This window comes from Aythya ferina, assembly GCF_964211825.1.
Source record: "Aythya ferina genome assembly, chromosome: 1".
Lineage (NCBI taxonomy): Eukaryota > Metazoa > Chordata > Aves > Anseriformes > Anatidae > Aythya > Aythya ferina.
In genome coordinates this window covers 157,164,877-157,178,432 of record NC_140296.1, presented here as the reverse complement: position 1 = coordinate 157,178,432, position 13,556 = coordinate 157,164,877, and the positions used below count along the sequence as shown (strand labels likewise).

At 36.6% G+C, this 13,556-nt stretch overlaps 2 protein-coding genes across 8 annotated transcripts in view; one reads left to right on the top strand and one right to left on the bottom strand.

The window, feature by feature from the left end:
• The window catches only part of CEP290 (centrosomal protein 290), a 55,250-nt gene extending 49,174 nt beyond the window's left edge, over positions 1 to 6,076 (top strand). For all 5 annotated transcript variants that reach the window (XM_084506246.1, XM_084506245.1, XM_084506244.1 and 2 more), the window contains 5 exons: positions 1,261 to 1,402; positions 3,155 to 3,228; positions 3,361 to 3,464; positions 4,296 to 4,402; positions 4,681 to 6,076. In XM_084506246.1, the coding sequence (XP_084362372.1) occupies positions 1,261 to 1,402; positions 3,155 to 3,228; positions 3,361 to 3,464; positions 4,296 to 4,402; positions 4,681 to 4,869 (616 nt within the window). In that variant the 3' untranslated portion in view covers positions 4,870 to 6,076. The remainder of the gene's footprint in view (positions 1 to 1,260; positions 1,403 to 3,154; positions 3,229 to 3,360; positions 3,465 to 4,295; positions 4,403 to 4,680) is intronic.
• Positions 5,443 to 12,944, bottom strand: RLIG1 (RNA 5'-phosphate and 3'-OH ligase 1). Of its 3 annotated transcripts, XR_014688485.1 has the most exons (8): positions 12,788 to 12,944; positions 10,995 to 11,112; positions 10,362 to 10,457; positions 9,860 to 9,976; positions 9,314 to 9,508; positions 7,376 to 7,578; positions 6,943 to 7,112; positions 5,443 to 6,369 (listed from the first exon to the last, which is right to left on the bottom strand). XR_014688485.1 is itself a non-coding variant. In XM_084506250.1 (7 exons), exons 1-7 carry the CDS (start codon positions 12,875 to 12,877, stop codon positions 6,181 to 6,183), a joined length of 975 nt encoding a protein of 324 aa, XP_084362376.1. In that variant the 5' UTR covers positions 12,878 to 12,943; the 3' UTR covers positions 5,443 to 6,180. The 3 variants fall into 3 exon arrangements, 2 of the variants coding, with proteins under 2 accessions (XP_084362376.1, XP_084362377.1); XM_084506250.1 differs by lacking the exon at positions 7,376 to 7,578 and having other exon boundaries at positions 12,788 to 12,943; XM_084506251.1 differs by lacking the exon at positions 7,376 to 7,578 and having other exon boundaries at positions 12,824 to 12,916.
• Between the last annotated feature and the right edge of the window lie 612 nt (positions 12,945 to 13,556).

Here is a 13,556-nt window from a genome sequence, read left to right as displayed (position 1 = left end):
ACCATTCCTCCACACTCCGTACTTTGGGACAGTGAGACCTTCATTGTCCCCTTACCTGCTTAACATACCCCACAGTGTTATGCCTGCACAATCACTTTTGAATACGCAAGGTTAGTGGAATTTTCCACTGCAAAAACACAACTTCAACTCTTACAATTATCAACCCAATATATAGTTTGAATATAGTTTTTCTTTTAGCTTATCTCTTTGAAAAACATTTGTGCCTAATTCTTTTTGGTTAATATAGGTAGGTGTGAGTATGTATTAATTAATTCTACTTGACTATTTCAAGTGGTGTGAGTAAAAATTTTTATTTGCTTTAACATGCTTTGAGATTAACATGATTTTAAAGTAAATGAATAACATCAACCTAGAAAAGCTAACCGAGAGAATCTCATCGGTGCGTTTCATCATGCAGTCTACCTCACACGTATATTTTCCAAAGCACTTACATGGTAATAAAAAGTCTTTGACAGAGCATCATCCAAAAGTTTCATCCAGGGAAAACTTCATCCTTGGCATTCTACTGTTTGGCAGGTAGCAAGGTACTGGGGACTATTACTACCTGAAAAGCCTCTTCAGAGTTGGATTAGGTAACCTCCAGAGGTGCTTACCAACTGACATTTCAGTGATTCTACAAAACCATTTTTGTAGTCTTGTATGTCTCAAAGAAAATGGAATCTTTCTCAGACTACAGTTACTCCAGGGCAAACATCATTTACTGTAGAACTTTTTTTTTTTTTTTCTGTTGGAGTCCTCATTTCCTGTATGTGTATTAAACTTTTTCTCAGTACATAATTTCCATAAATTTTTAAATTATAATACTATAAACATATGACACCGAATTGAGACGTGACCCATGCACACCACTGCATCAGCTGAGTGCAGTAAAAGACATGCATGTTTTTAGTAGGAGGTAGGCTGGGATGTATGTGCAGTACAATAGAAAGATTCCAGGCCGTTATTGGTAAAGAAACAAAGAAAGGTCAGCAACAGTGGAACATGTGGAAGAGCCTTTTTATTCAAAAATCATGAAAAAGCGTTTCTTGTTATGGTCATTCAGCTTGCTTATAAACAGGACCAGTAATTATTTCTAATTATTTCTGCTCCAAACATTTAGAATGCATTTTACAGCATTTCATCTATGTGAGAATATTTTCATCTCTATTTCTGCAAATGCAATAGCTTTTGCTCTTATCTCTCTCTTTATATATATGTATGTATGTATGTATATATATATATATATTTATTTTTTACCAGGATGCAGGAAACAAAGTTGAAGGAATTGGAAATGGATATTGCTAAAAAAAATGAAAGCATTACTAACCTTAAACAGCTGCTTCAGGAGGCAATAGAACGTGAACATAATGCTGATAAAAACTTAAAAGATCTGAAAGAACAAGTGAGTAAACTCTAGCCAGATGACTCTGAGAACAGATTAATTTCATTCTAATGTCTATAGTGGCAGAGTATATTACTTATTCTCTAGCCCATGAGGTTTTTTTCAGTCTAAAATGCCGTAATTGTACATTTAGATACTTCAGGATTAGTAAGGTTTGCTACATATTACCAGTATATATTTATGACTTGCACTTACTGGGGAAATAATATTTCTCTGTAGTTTTATTTTAGTTGCATTGATCATTTGAAGCCTGTAAGTATAGAGGGTTCGTGTTGTCTTAAAATCATTCTAGCTTGGTCAGCACATTGAATTTGCCACCGGAACATTCCTCTTTCTTCCAGGTCATTTTGGGGGGACTGAGTCCCTAAAAGGGATTTTCATATCTCTTTCCAATATGGCATCTTACACACAGACCTTAGTAAGTCCTACAAATATATTTCGCACATGGAAGAATTCTTGAATTTTAAACTAAGGTATCTTTGAAAAGATCTGTAAGATTTTGAACTTCAAGTATGTCAGACATTTAGTCCTAGCACTATCCACCTAGATTAGCTTCTATCTTGCACTGGCCATTTTCAGAGTAAAGTATTGAATACAAGGAATTTTCAATATAAAGTCATATATATTATCGAAGCAGGTGAGCTTGTTCAATAAGCAGAACTTAGAGTGGAGTTCTGTAAAATAATTATTTTGTAAAGCTTTGCTTGGTTTCACTTTTCAGTTTAAAATCAGAATTATTAACATAAAGCATATACCAACAGCAAAAAAAAAAAAAAAAAAAAAAGACTATTTTATTATATTATGTGGTATGACTCTGGGGCATCACACTTCAAGGTTTGTTTTGTGTCTCAAATGTTGATGATGGCCTGTGGTCAAGGTTAACTCCGTTTCAAAATGGAGACTGTCAAAGAATTTTAGACAGTAGAATAAAGTCTGTTGCTAACAGTAGCCTTATGGGAGTTCATAAATTGTCATTGTATTTAAAAAAAACAACATCCAGTTTCACATTTGAAAGACTTTAACTTTTTCCTCCTGTAACTTCTACTGAAAGGCACTTCCACAGGCTAACTCCTTCTCTGTTTAGAAACCTGTTTCTAATTTACGACTGCGGGTCATTTCTAGTCAACGTCACATATATTTGCTTTTTAATTTAAAAATCACTTTTTGTATCACGCTTAAAAAGGAACTCAGACAATACATTCAAATAAGCATGTTGGTAGTATTTTTATGCACCTTTATGTGTATCACTTTCTTAAGCACATCTATAAATTATCCTCATGTCTTAATCCATGTGTATAACTTTTTTTTTTTTTTTTTTGTAAATCTGGCTTGTGAATACTTACTTCTTTCTTTACTTTTCATGAAATATACAGCACTAACCTGTACTAGCTTTAAGAGTACTGTAAATAACTAGAAGCTTTGCAGAAAATGATAGTAAGTAAACATTTTTTTCCCCCTTTGTACTCAAGTAGTACTAAGGGGAAAAAGTATTTATAATAGACATGTATATGTCTATATAGACATGTATATAATAACATGTTTATATAATAGACCATTGTACCATTGTTTAATATTTTATATAATAATCTATAATATATATTTAAAATTCACTGTTAGTAGTATTTTCATTTATTTTATTAAGTTATGCCAAAGAGAAGTAATTCCGTGATCCCATGTGAACTGCAGTATCTGTGGATACTGTTTTCAAGACTAAGACTTTTTTTTTTTTTTTTTTTTTTAACTTGTCTTAAGATTGAGCTTCTCAAACAATTTTCTGAAGATGCAAGGACAGAACAAGGCCTCATCAGGGAGCTTCAGCTTTTAAGGTACTGTATTCCTCAGCCAATATAGATGAAATAAGAATGATCAAGAAACAGAAGGAATTTTTATTTATATTACTAGATATTCTGAAACGTTATGATGATTTTTTAAAATTCTAAAATTATTTTATATTCCAGATCAACTAATAATCAATTAGAGAAAGAAAAAGCAGAACTAGCTCACCAGGTGGAAAACTATAAACACCACATACATACGTATACAAGTGAAGGTCCTGCAGCTGGTAATCTCTTTTAGTATCTCTAATAAAGATCTTCATGTATTTTGGGCCTATAACTATTTTTACTTAATTTGTGTGAGATGGTAATAAATCCACAGAATTATCTGGATTCTATTAATGCTAAAGTACCATAAACTGGAGCAGATTAAGGTCTTTGATCTTTGAGTACACGGCCTTTTTATAGGAAGTATTAGTAAAAATTTTCTATAATGAAAGATCCAGCCTAACAAGAGGATGGAATCTTTGCAAGATTTCCTATCCCAAGAAAGTGGGTATTTCACGCTACCATTTACTTCATAAACCTCAGAAGACTGTTTGTAAGGTTTGTTGTTCATTGAAACCCTCCTCCCTACTTCTCTTGCCTAAGGCTCCAAGCTGCCAGAGAAGTGGCCATTTCCAGATATGTGGACTGATTTGAGTTAGCAGGCATCAGTCCTATAGGGAAAACAAAGGAGGACATGGAGAGCACTGCAGAGCAGTGCACTGCCATAACACTGGGGGTGGAGGAGGGACAAAAACAAAAAAGCACTCTTAAAATCATGAATATATTTTAAGATCCTTAAACTGTGTAATTTCCAAAAATTCCTGCATTTAATTCAGAGAAACTGAATATTGTATTTCTCAGAAGTGTACTACTACACTGACTAAGGCAGTATTGCATTTAGTCCCATATTCCATAATATATATTATGTATTTCGGTGGTTGTTGATCACAGTTGCGTTTACACACTTCTACTGTTTCAACTTTCAAGAAAAGCAAACCTACTGTAACAAAATTGTTCATGTGATTGATTATCATTACTTTAATTTCCTATCAAGTCCACATTTTTTGCAGGACATAATGAAATTGTTGAGAAGGATAAAAACGACAAGGGAATGACGGATGTAGCTGACCTCCGGGCACAGTTAAAAGCCTCAGAATTAGAAAAACAGCAATTAAAGGTGAGTTGCTAAGATTATCCTTGGCAAAAGCATCCTTTGAAAAATTATGGGTGGCTAGAAAGAGCTATTTGATATCCAAACTAACACTAAAACAACACCTCAGTTTCTAAGCATTACATTTATAAAGCAGATTGTGTTCATTAATTTGCTGTTTCTGAGTAGATTTTTGTGTCTCTGTAGTGAAGCGAGAACTCTGAAGAAAAAGGCAAAAAAGCTGTTTTTGACGTGTATTTCCTAAGTTCTGTATATTGATGGTACTCCTTTGTTCTTTTTAATAGGAAGAAACAAAAAAGTTGAGAAGAGAACTGGAAAACTTCAACCCTTCCTTTTTTGAAGAAATTGAGGATCTGAAATATAACTATAATGAAGAAGTAAAAAAAAATATTATTTTAGAAGAAAGATTAAAGCAGCTTTCTGAAGAGTTTGGCATTCACATGGATAGTCCAGCCAATGTTTCCATTGATTAGGCTGATGTTTAGTATCCTCAATATTGATATAGAAAATAAATTCTGGGGCAGTTATATAATACTGATTTATTTGTCTATTTTCTTTCTGGAATGATACAAATTATTAAAGTTACAATGGCTTGGCACATACCACAGCATGCAGAGTTGGATTAGGCAGTGGATTGTGGTATACACCAGTCAAAATGAAAAACAGCTTTACCTCCCCCAGACACATAGCAATATTAATTCAGAACAGTAATTGTGGTTATGTGTATTTTTCAGGAGAAGTCCAAGCTTCCAACTCCACTTAGAAGTTCAGAAACTCTGAATGCATACTGTGTATGCTGAATTCCTGATCAATAGTACTATATAATTTATTCTTGCTGTCTTGTGCTGTAATACATCTTGACTATGGTTGTCTCTCTTATAACAAGATCATTTATATTTACTGCAATTTTACAAAATTCAAGAATGAACAATTGTAAATAAACAGTATTCTTCTATATAAATAAATGTGCAGCTATGTGAAATGTTACATTTTATATACTTTATATAGATGTGTACGTTATAGTGCAAATAAACAAAGCCCACTCATCACGCATTCTCACTTTTATTTATGTCATCTTTTTTCAAATACTTAATATATCCTTGATAAATTTAGTTGCAGTCTCAGATTGCCTATTACTAAACCAAGTCACATCTTTTTCTAGTTACTAAGGATCCTGAAAATAGAATGAGTATAATTCCTATTACTTACTTTGATCTTTGTCCCAAATTATGAAATAGCTTAATTAGGTTTTCAGGTACTAGCATAATGCTGCAGCTTATCAGCTAAATAATACAGTGAATGCCTTCCCCAAGAAGAACTCAAACCTTTAAAAAATTATTACATTTCAGGCCTAATTCTAGTCCCACCAGAAATCTATCTTGTGCTGATAAGAAAAAGCAATCTGAATTCTACATGTTACAGTAATTATATTTAGAAAAGGGCAATTTATGGAACTTTTACAGTTGTTGGCATTCGTTAACTAAACTACTCCGATCAGCCAGTGTTGGACAACATACTATTTGACCATAACAGTTCCAAGAATGGGTACACAAATTAAGGATTTTTTCAGAAGTGATAAAAAAAACATGCTGAAAGCTAGATCTCTGTTCTGAATGTCACATTTCCTATTACATACAACTAGTCATTTAGGAAGAACTTCAAACTGCAGAGTATTGTGCCCACTGCCTAATCAGCAAGATTCCTTTTTGTAAGGAGTTCTGTGATAGACAGAAACAAGAAGAATGCAGGACATATAGCAATTAAAATAAATAAAAAAAAAAACTTCAACCATCAAACTTGATATCTTTGAGTCTGTCGAATCTTTGACCATCTAGGTTTGAAAAATGGTGAAACAAACTCTTTGGTCCAAAGTCACAGTCATAATCATTTCTATTAAAAGAGACGACAACAGGCTGAGAATTCAGGTATGTCTCTGCAAGTGGCCAGCATAAACCAAGATGATGGCGATGGAGCTAAAAGAAGAAGAAACAGATCCATTCAGAGATTTGAATATGGTAGCCCAGCAGTGCCTATTTTGAAAGAAAGAACGAGGTCTTAATTCTAGGATCCCCTGCAGTAGATCTGTTCTTATAAACATTCATTAGTTACCTGTTACTTGAATAACGTGACTAAGTGAATCACAAAAGGCAAAGCAGAACCACAGCTTCAGAAATAAAAGTTAACTTGCTAATTAAACAGAGAACACATTCTTATTAACAATCCTTATTCTACATGACATTACAGGAAATGAATGTTTAAAATAAACTTTAAAATACTGAGTGATTTGTATAGAGATAGGAAAAACATTATTTTATGTTCTCAATAACTATTATCTATAACGTAGGTAATGGAAAAGTTTAATAAGCTGTCATTTGTAGTGATTACTTTTTCAGTGGCTTGACTAATTCTACTGTAACCTAATTTGCTAGGAGAATGTTTACTATTGAGAATTTGGACAAGGCAGAATAAACAGTAAATCACAATATATCAGATAGTACAAACTACATGTATTATAGCGATTTCCACATGTCTATCGACATATTTACCTTGATTAAACACCCATCACGGCAGTGCCACACAATTCCTTCAACTTTACCCTCATTGCAGCCTTCAAACCAAGACAGTATGTCATTTTGATTCAAAGTAGGTGGATTCTTTATTTCAAATGCTCCATGTGGTACAAGAAGATGTACAGGTTGCTTTCTGCTTCCCAATCCTTTGTTAAAAGGAACAAAAATCATCCTTCTAGTTATGTGTTTAAATTTAACATTTTCCCCATTTTTGTTATTACAGCTATCTTAAAAGCACCCTATAAAGGCAGATTTCTGTTAGATACTACAAAAATGTCCTGCCTTTAGAAGACCAGTTAAGTGTAAGTATCAAATGTAGCCATCTCTTCCTCGTGTAACTTTTATTTATATAAAATAAATCAACATGATATACAGGTTATACTATCTTCTGTTCGGTCCTCATGCTCACCTCCTCAGTAACCATAAAATCACTGATGAAATTCTTCATGCTTTTAATCACAATCCATATCACAAACAAGCATCTTTCTGAAAGTCTGGCATATTTTCTTACACACGGGGATTGATTGATAGGCCAGGCTGTTAATAAATGCATTGCCTCTTCACTGACTGAAGATTTATATTGAATAACTAAGAAAAAAGCTGTTAAAGGAACTGTAAAAAAGAAAAAAAAAAAAGAAAAAAATCTAAATTCTAACAAAGCACTTAGACTATGTACTACTTTTCCTATCCATCCTTGCAGATTACTATAGCAGCCAAGCTAAGAAATTAAAATGCACTTGAGCTTATACATAATTGTGGTTTTTGTTAATAAACTTTAAGGGGAGAGGTCACAGCCAAAATTTAGCTGAAATTACACTTCCTTAAAGAGATACTCATAATATTTCACAATTTTAGAAAATTACAACTTTTTTTTTATAGGCACTAAAAATTATGGTTGAATAAAGTGTCTTATTTTAATGGACTAATAGTATCAAGAAAGAAAGTAAAAAAGACATGAAAAGGCACCATGAAATATTTTAAGATTGTTTGAAAGACTAACAATTAAGACATTTTTTCCAATCGGAGTATTTATTCCTGAGGGGGAAGGAAAAAAAGCTAACTGGTCTAGAAACTGCAATAAGCATCAGATAAAACCTACTTCTCGATTGCTTCAACAGAATAGCCATTTTTCCCTGTCAGGTGTCAGACACAGCTCAGCATCAATATAGCTGAAACCTCAATTTTAGGTTTGGTGTAAATGATTTCCTCTACATAGGTATATGCAAAGCCAAGGTATACCCAGTTTTTGTTTTGTTTTAAATCACAGTTATTTTAATGCTTATTAATTCATGCTTCTTTTGTTGAACAAAACTGCTGCTCTTTTTTGAAAGGCAATAGCAAAGCATTTTTATGTTAAATCCTGAAGAATGTGAAGGCAGAAAGAGCTTCGATAGACAAGCAGATTCAGGACAACTCAGCTTTCTGAGGTGATTATTTTTTGGTGCCAACCTGCGAATGTTCATTGAGCTAGCTCTTTCTTTCCTTTCTAGAAGATCACAGAATGGGCAGGGTTGGAAGGGACCTCTGAAGATCATCTAGTCCAAACCCCCTGCCAAGCAGGATCATCTAGAGCACATTGCACACGATGGCACCCAGGCAGGTTTTGAAAATCTCCAGAGAAGGAGACTCCACAACCTCTCTGGGTAGCCTGTTCCAGTGCTCTGTCACCCACCCAGGAAAGAAGTGCCCCCTCATATTCACATGGAATTTCCTGTGCTTCAGTTTGCGCACATTACCTCTTGTGCTGTCACTGGGCACAACTGAAAAGAGACTAGCTCCATCCTCTCGACACCCTCCCCTCAGATATTTATACACATTGATGAGCTCTCCCCTCTTTCAGCCTGTCCTCATACAGCAGGTGCTCCAGCCCTCTAATCATCCTCTGAACTCGCTCCAGTAGTTCTATGCCCCTCTTGTACTGGGGAGCCCAGAACTGGACACAATACTCCAGGTAAGGCCTCACCAGGGCTGAGTAGCGGAGGAGTATCACCTCCCTTGGCCTGCTGGCAACACTCTTCTGAATGTAGCCCAGGATACCATTGGCCTTCTTGGCCCCAAGGGCACAATGCTGGTTCATGGTCAGCCTGCTGTCCACCAGGACTCCCAGGTCTCTGCAGAGCTGCTCTCCAGCAGGTCAGTCCTCAGCCTGTACTGGACTTGGGGTTATGCCTCCCTAGGTGCAGGACCCTGCACTTGCCATTGTTGAACTAAGATGTTATATTTCTAATTTAGAACACATTTTATTATTATCATTACAGGAAAAAACATTTTACAAAGAAAATTACTATTTTCCACCTAAAATATCACTCAGTAAAAGACTATTTAAGAACGGAACATACAAACTTACCATATGGATTTGCATTAATATTTGTCCCAATAAGCTCCAATGTTTGTTCTAGAAGTTCTGCCAGTGGTACTGGACTGATTTCCAAAAGCCCAGGGTCAGCATGGTGTTTCAATACCAGTGCTATTTCAGCCTCATAATTTACAACAGATGAGTGCCAGCAATACTGCTTACTATTTTTCTCCACAGGCACCCAACCTATGAGAAAACAGTGCGTTTTACCAAAGTATCTAAATGTATCGAATACATATTAGAACTGTAGATGCATTGAAAAAAAAAAATAAAATCATCTACCTTAGCTACACACAGAGTTACTAGAAAAGCTGTCACATCTCAAAGAAATGTCAGAGGAACACAAACTTGTCAATTTTGCTGTACAGAGTTTCAGCTTAAGACAAACTATTTTCATTACATCAGAACAAAGCCCTTCTGGATAATGAATGCACAACAGTCCAATTGTTTTCTGAATGTTAACTACTATTTTTTAGCTCTGGAACTAATTCTAATTCACTTCAAAAATTATTTTTTCCCACATTTTGCCATATTTACCCGGCATATGTCCATTTTCATCGGGCAAAGGATTGCCATTAGAGAACTCTACTTCCTTTGCTGGAATCCAGGTATCTGGAACAGGCTTGAAATCTTCTTCAAAGTTCCAAATAAATTCTAGACATATAAATGTGGCATTTAGATTTGCACAAACTGTTAGCCAATTCTACGTTTTGATCTTCTATCAATGCAAGTTTAAAACCTTGTTTTAAAGACAGTAGTCTGCATTACTTTGCACAAACCCCAACACTTGTCATACTCATACAGTCTAGAGTTAGGGCGGTTTACAGCCTTTAAGTAGTTTAAAATTTCAAACTGACTACAATTAAGAAATAGCTAATAGCCAAGAAATAGCTAACATTATATTTAAACTAGAGCAAGAGAAATAAAGTTGAGTGACATGAAAAAAAGAGTAGGATCACTGACATTTCCTGTGTTAGACCAGAGGTGTTATTCCAGTGGATAACTTACATTACCAAAGCAGGCAAAAATTGTCACTAACCTTTGCAATCTTCCAATGAATATAAGAATTGTTTAAACCTTTTTTCAGCTTGTTTGTTGGGTCTTCTGTCCAGCCTTGCCCATAGATATGGTCGCCCTAGAGATGCCAGAGGTATAAAACCAGCAGTTTACCTCAGTAACTATACCCCACAGAGTACTAAAATCAACTGCATAAAAGGTAAAATATGAATTCTCACTTGTCACCACAGAAATTTCACATCCAAAAGAATATTTAAATTAATAAATTAACTACTGTATATAAATATAAAAAATCTACTTGTAGAATCTTGTCTAGTTTAATAGAAAGTTTTCTTACAATTTCAGGTAAAGATAAGAATCCTAGTGATGCAATAAACCATAATCTTCTCATTTCCCCCCAACCTCCATACTTCTTTTAATCCTTCTCAGGGAAATTAAACATCCTCTATATAAATTCTAGTGTGCAAGGAAGATTTACTAGTAAGAAGTTTTAAAATTGGAGTATTAACTTAAACTATATTTCATGTACGTTGGAAAGTAAAATCTCTAACAACTTCATGGACTTCTACCATATTTATGGTAACTATTACTTTGTAGTCACGTAAAACAAACTGCTAGTCAACATGAAAATATGCATATGGATCTTTCTTATTACCTTTATAAGTAGTTACATAACAGCAGGTCCCATCCACCTTTTCAGTAGGAATTGCATTGTATATATCTGCCTCTAATGCCTTTTCATTTAGAGTTTCAGTTGCCAAAACTTTAAATGGCTGAAAAGAAGACAGGTACTTTAAATTCTAATCGCTGCTATGTTACGGCCTTGTTTTCATATAGATTCTTGCTTCACATGGCTGGGCTCTACAAATCCAGTATTATACATTTTATTGCTGCTTTCTAATACTATCAAAGTATACCATTGTTTCTTCAAAACAAGTTTGCAGAATACCATAAGGCAAAAGAACAAAGGCAACCTATCTGCCTTTCCTTCTTTTCCATTTTTGATTTATAGACTGTTCTGCATTCCACTTTAAACGGTGCACATAATACAAATGGGTTCCAGTCCAACATTACAAAATTTTGAAATATACCTTCCTGTATTACTATGGTAATATAAGCTCATCATGACTACCTGCCCCTACCTTTTGGTTTGGAACTGAACAGCAATGGCACCATAATCAATACAACAGAGACCACTGGTATGCAAGGTCGCAAAGCATCCTATTGTAAAATACTCAGTGTTAACTAAACATTTTCATCTCAAAAAAAAAAAAAAAAAAAAAAAGAAATAAGTGATCCAGGGATCTTAAACAAATATCCAAGCACAACTAGTCCAAGTTTCCAAGGTTTTCCTTAGTAGAATTTCTGTAATGGTTTCTATGAAAACATGTTAACATTTATGTTTGGATTAAAATATCTTCCTGTATAACCAACCATCCCTCATCTCTCCCTTGTCAGCTCTGAATTGTAAACTGGTCACTAACTCCTGCTATCAAAACACAAATAAGTCCTTGACTTGAAAAACACAATACATAAAATGAAAAGCTTCTACATAGTTCCTTTACATTGCATGACTTTTATAGTTCAGTGATTGTATCTGTAACCATAACAAAGTATTTATGAAGACAATATTTTTAGGATAATGAGAAGATACCTGTCGGTTTACCTATCACCACTGTTGCCTTTCTCTCCTAGTGGTCAAAGCCCATGTAATATCCTTGCCTGCACTTGGAACAAGAAAACAGAGCATACCAGTTCCAGATCTAATCACATCTGCTTGTTGTATATGCAGGAACACCAAGTTAGGGAAGGAGCCTGACATGACCAATTATCAATATGGTGCTGGTACTGACAGTTTAATAACAGCTATGGATCCACTGGTGTTATTTTGTTCCTTCCACCCATAAACCAACCATCACTGAAAGGATGTCACACAGATGGATTCCTGTTCACCATGCAGTCGACAAGCTGCAGGAGGTGCTCTTACTAAAACTGGAAACCTGATGTTGGAGCTCTACAGGTGAAAGCCACTTTTATCTGCCCACAGCTGCCTTTTACATTTCAGTGGAGACATTAGTCTCCATTGCTTTCACCTTGATGAGTATTATGCATCTTAAGAGCCTCATACACCTTCGATCAAAGAAAACAGTGACAATAATGATGAAAAATGCGTATTTTTCCCCAGTCAGGGGCTGCAGGCCGGCTTTACACACACCCGTGCGCTCCCGCTGGAGCGGCCTGGTTCCTTGCCATGTTGCCTACGCTTGGAAAAAGCAGAGTCAGGGCGGGCCCCGGGACACCCCCGTCAGGAGAAGCAGAGCTGAAGGGCCCCCATGCGGGCCGGGCAGCCCTCGGGGGGGTCCCGCAGGGCGAGAGGCCTCCCGCCGCGGTGGTGTGCTGGTGCTGGTGCTGGTGCTGCTGCGCGCCCCCCCGCGCCGCCCCGGGCACCTGCCGCTGCCGCTTGGCCGAGGGCTCCTCCTTCACCTCGGTGACGAACAGGCATGGCACCTTGCGCTGCACCGCGCCCCGCCGCCGCATCGCCCCTCCGCACCGCACCGCGCCGACAGCCGCCGCCGGACCGGCCGCCAAGTGCGCCCGCGCAGCCCTCCCGCTCCACCCCTCCCTCCTTGCGGTGAGCCACGGGAAATGTAGTCCCGGCTGCCGTCGCTTCTCCCCGTCGGTTTGCGGGGACGCTGAGGCTCGCGCGGCGGCGGCCGTTGGCGGAACTGTTGCTGCCGCCGCCCGGCCGGGCTTCGGGACGTGGTGCGGCCCCCGAGGTGCGGACACCTCCTGCCTGCCTTCACCGCCCCCGGATGTGTGTTTTTTTGTTGTTGTTGTTTTGTTTGTTTGTTTGTTTCCTTCTCCCTAAAGAACGCCAAATTGCATATACTTCTGGTGTTGCTAGTGCTCTTGCTTGAATTCTATCGTGTATCTACCTTCTTTTTCTTTATTTGTATTCTTACTGCTTTATAAGCTTTGGCATTGTTTGCCTTTGAGGTTGATTTCCTTTTCCTTTTGCTCTTCCTTTTATATTTTACTTCTAAAGTGTCACTTTTTGATCTAGCAGTGCTCCACAATGTTCATCTTGAAATCAGAGATGCCACTCAGCGTTGTGAGTTTGATCCCATGTAGTCGGAATAAATGCATTCCTTACCATTTTCTAGGATTAACACTTTATTTTCATCGCTAAATGTATTATTATTTTTTCAGAGGCAGC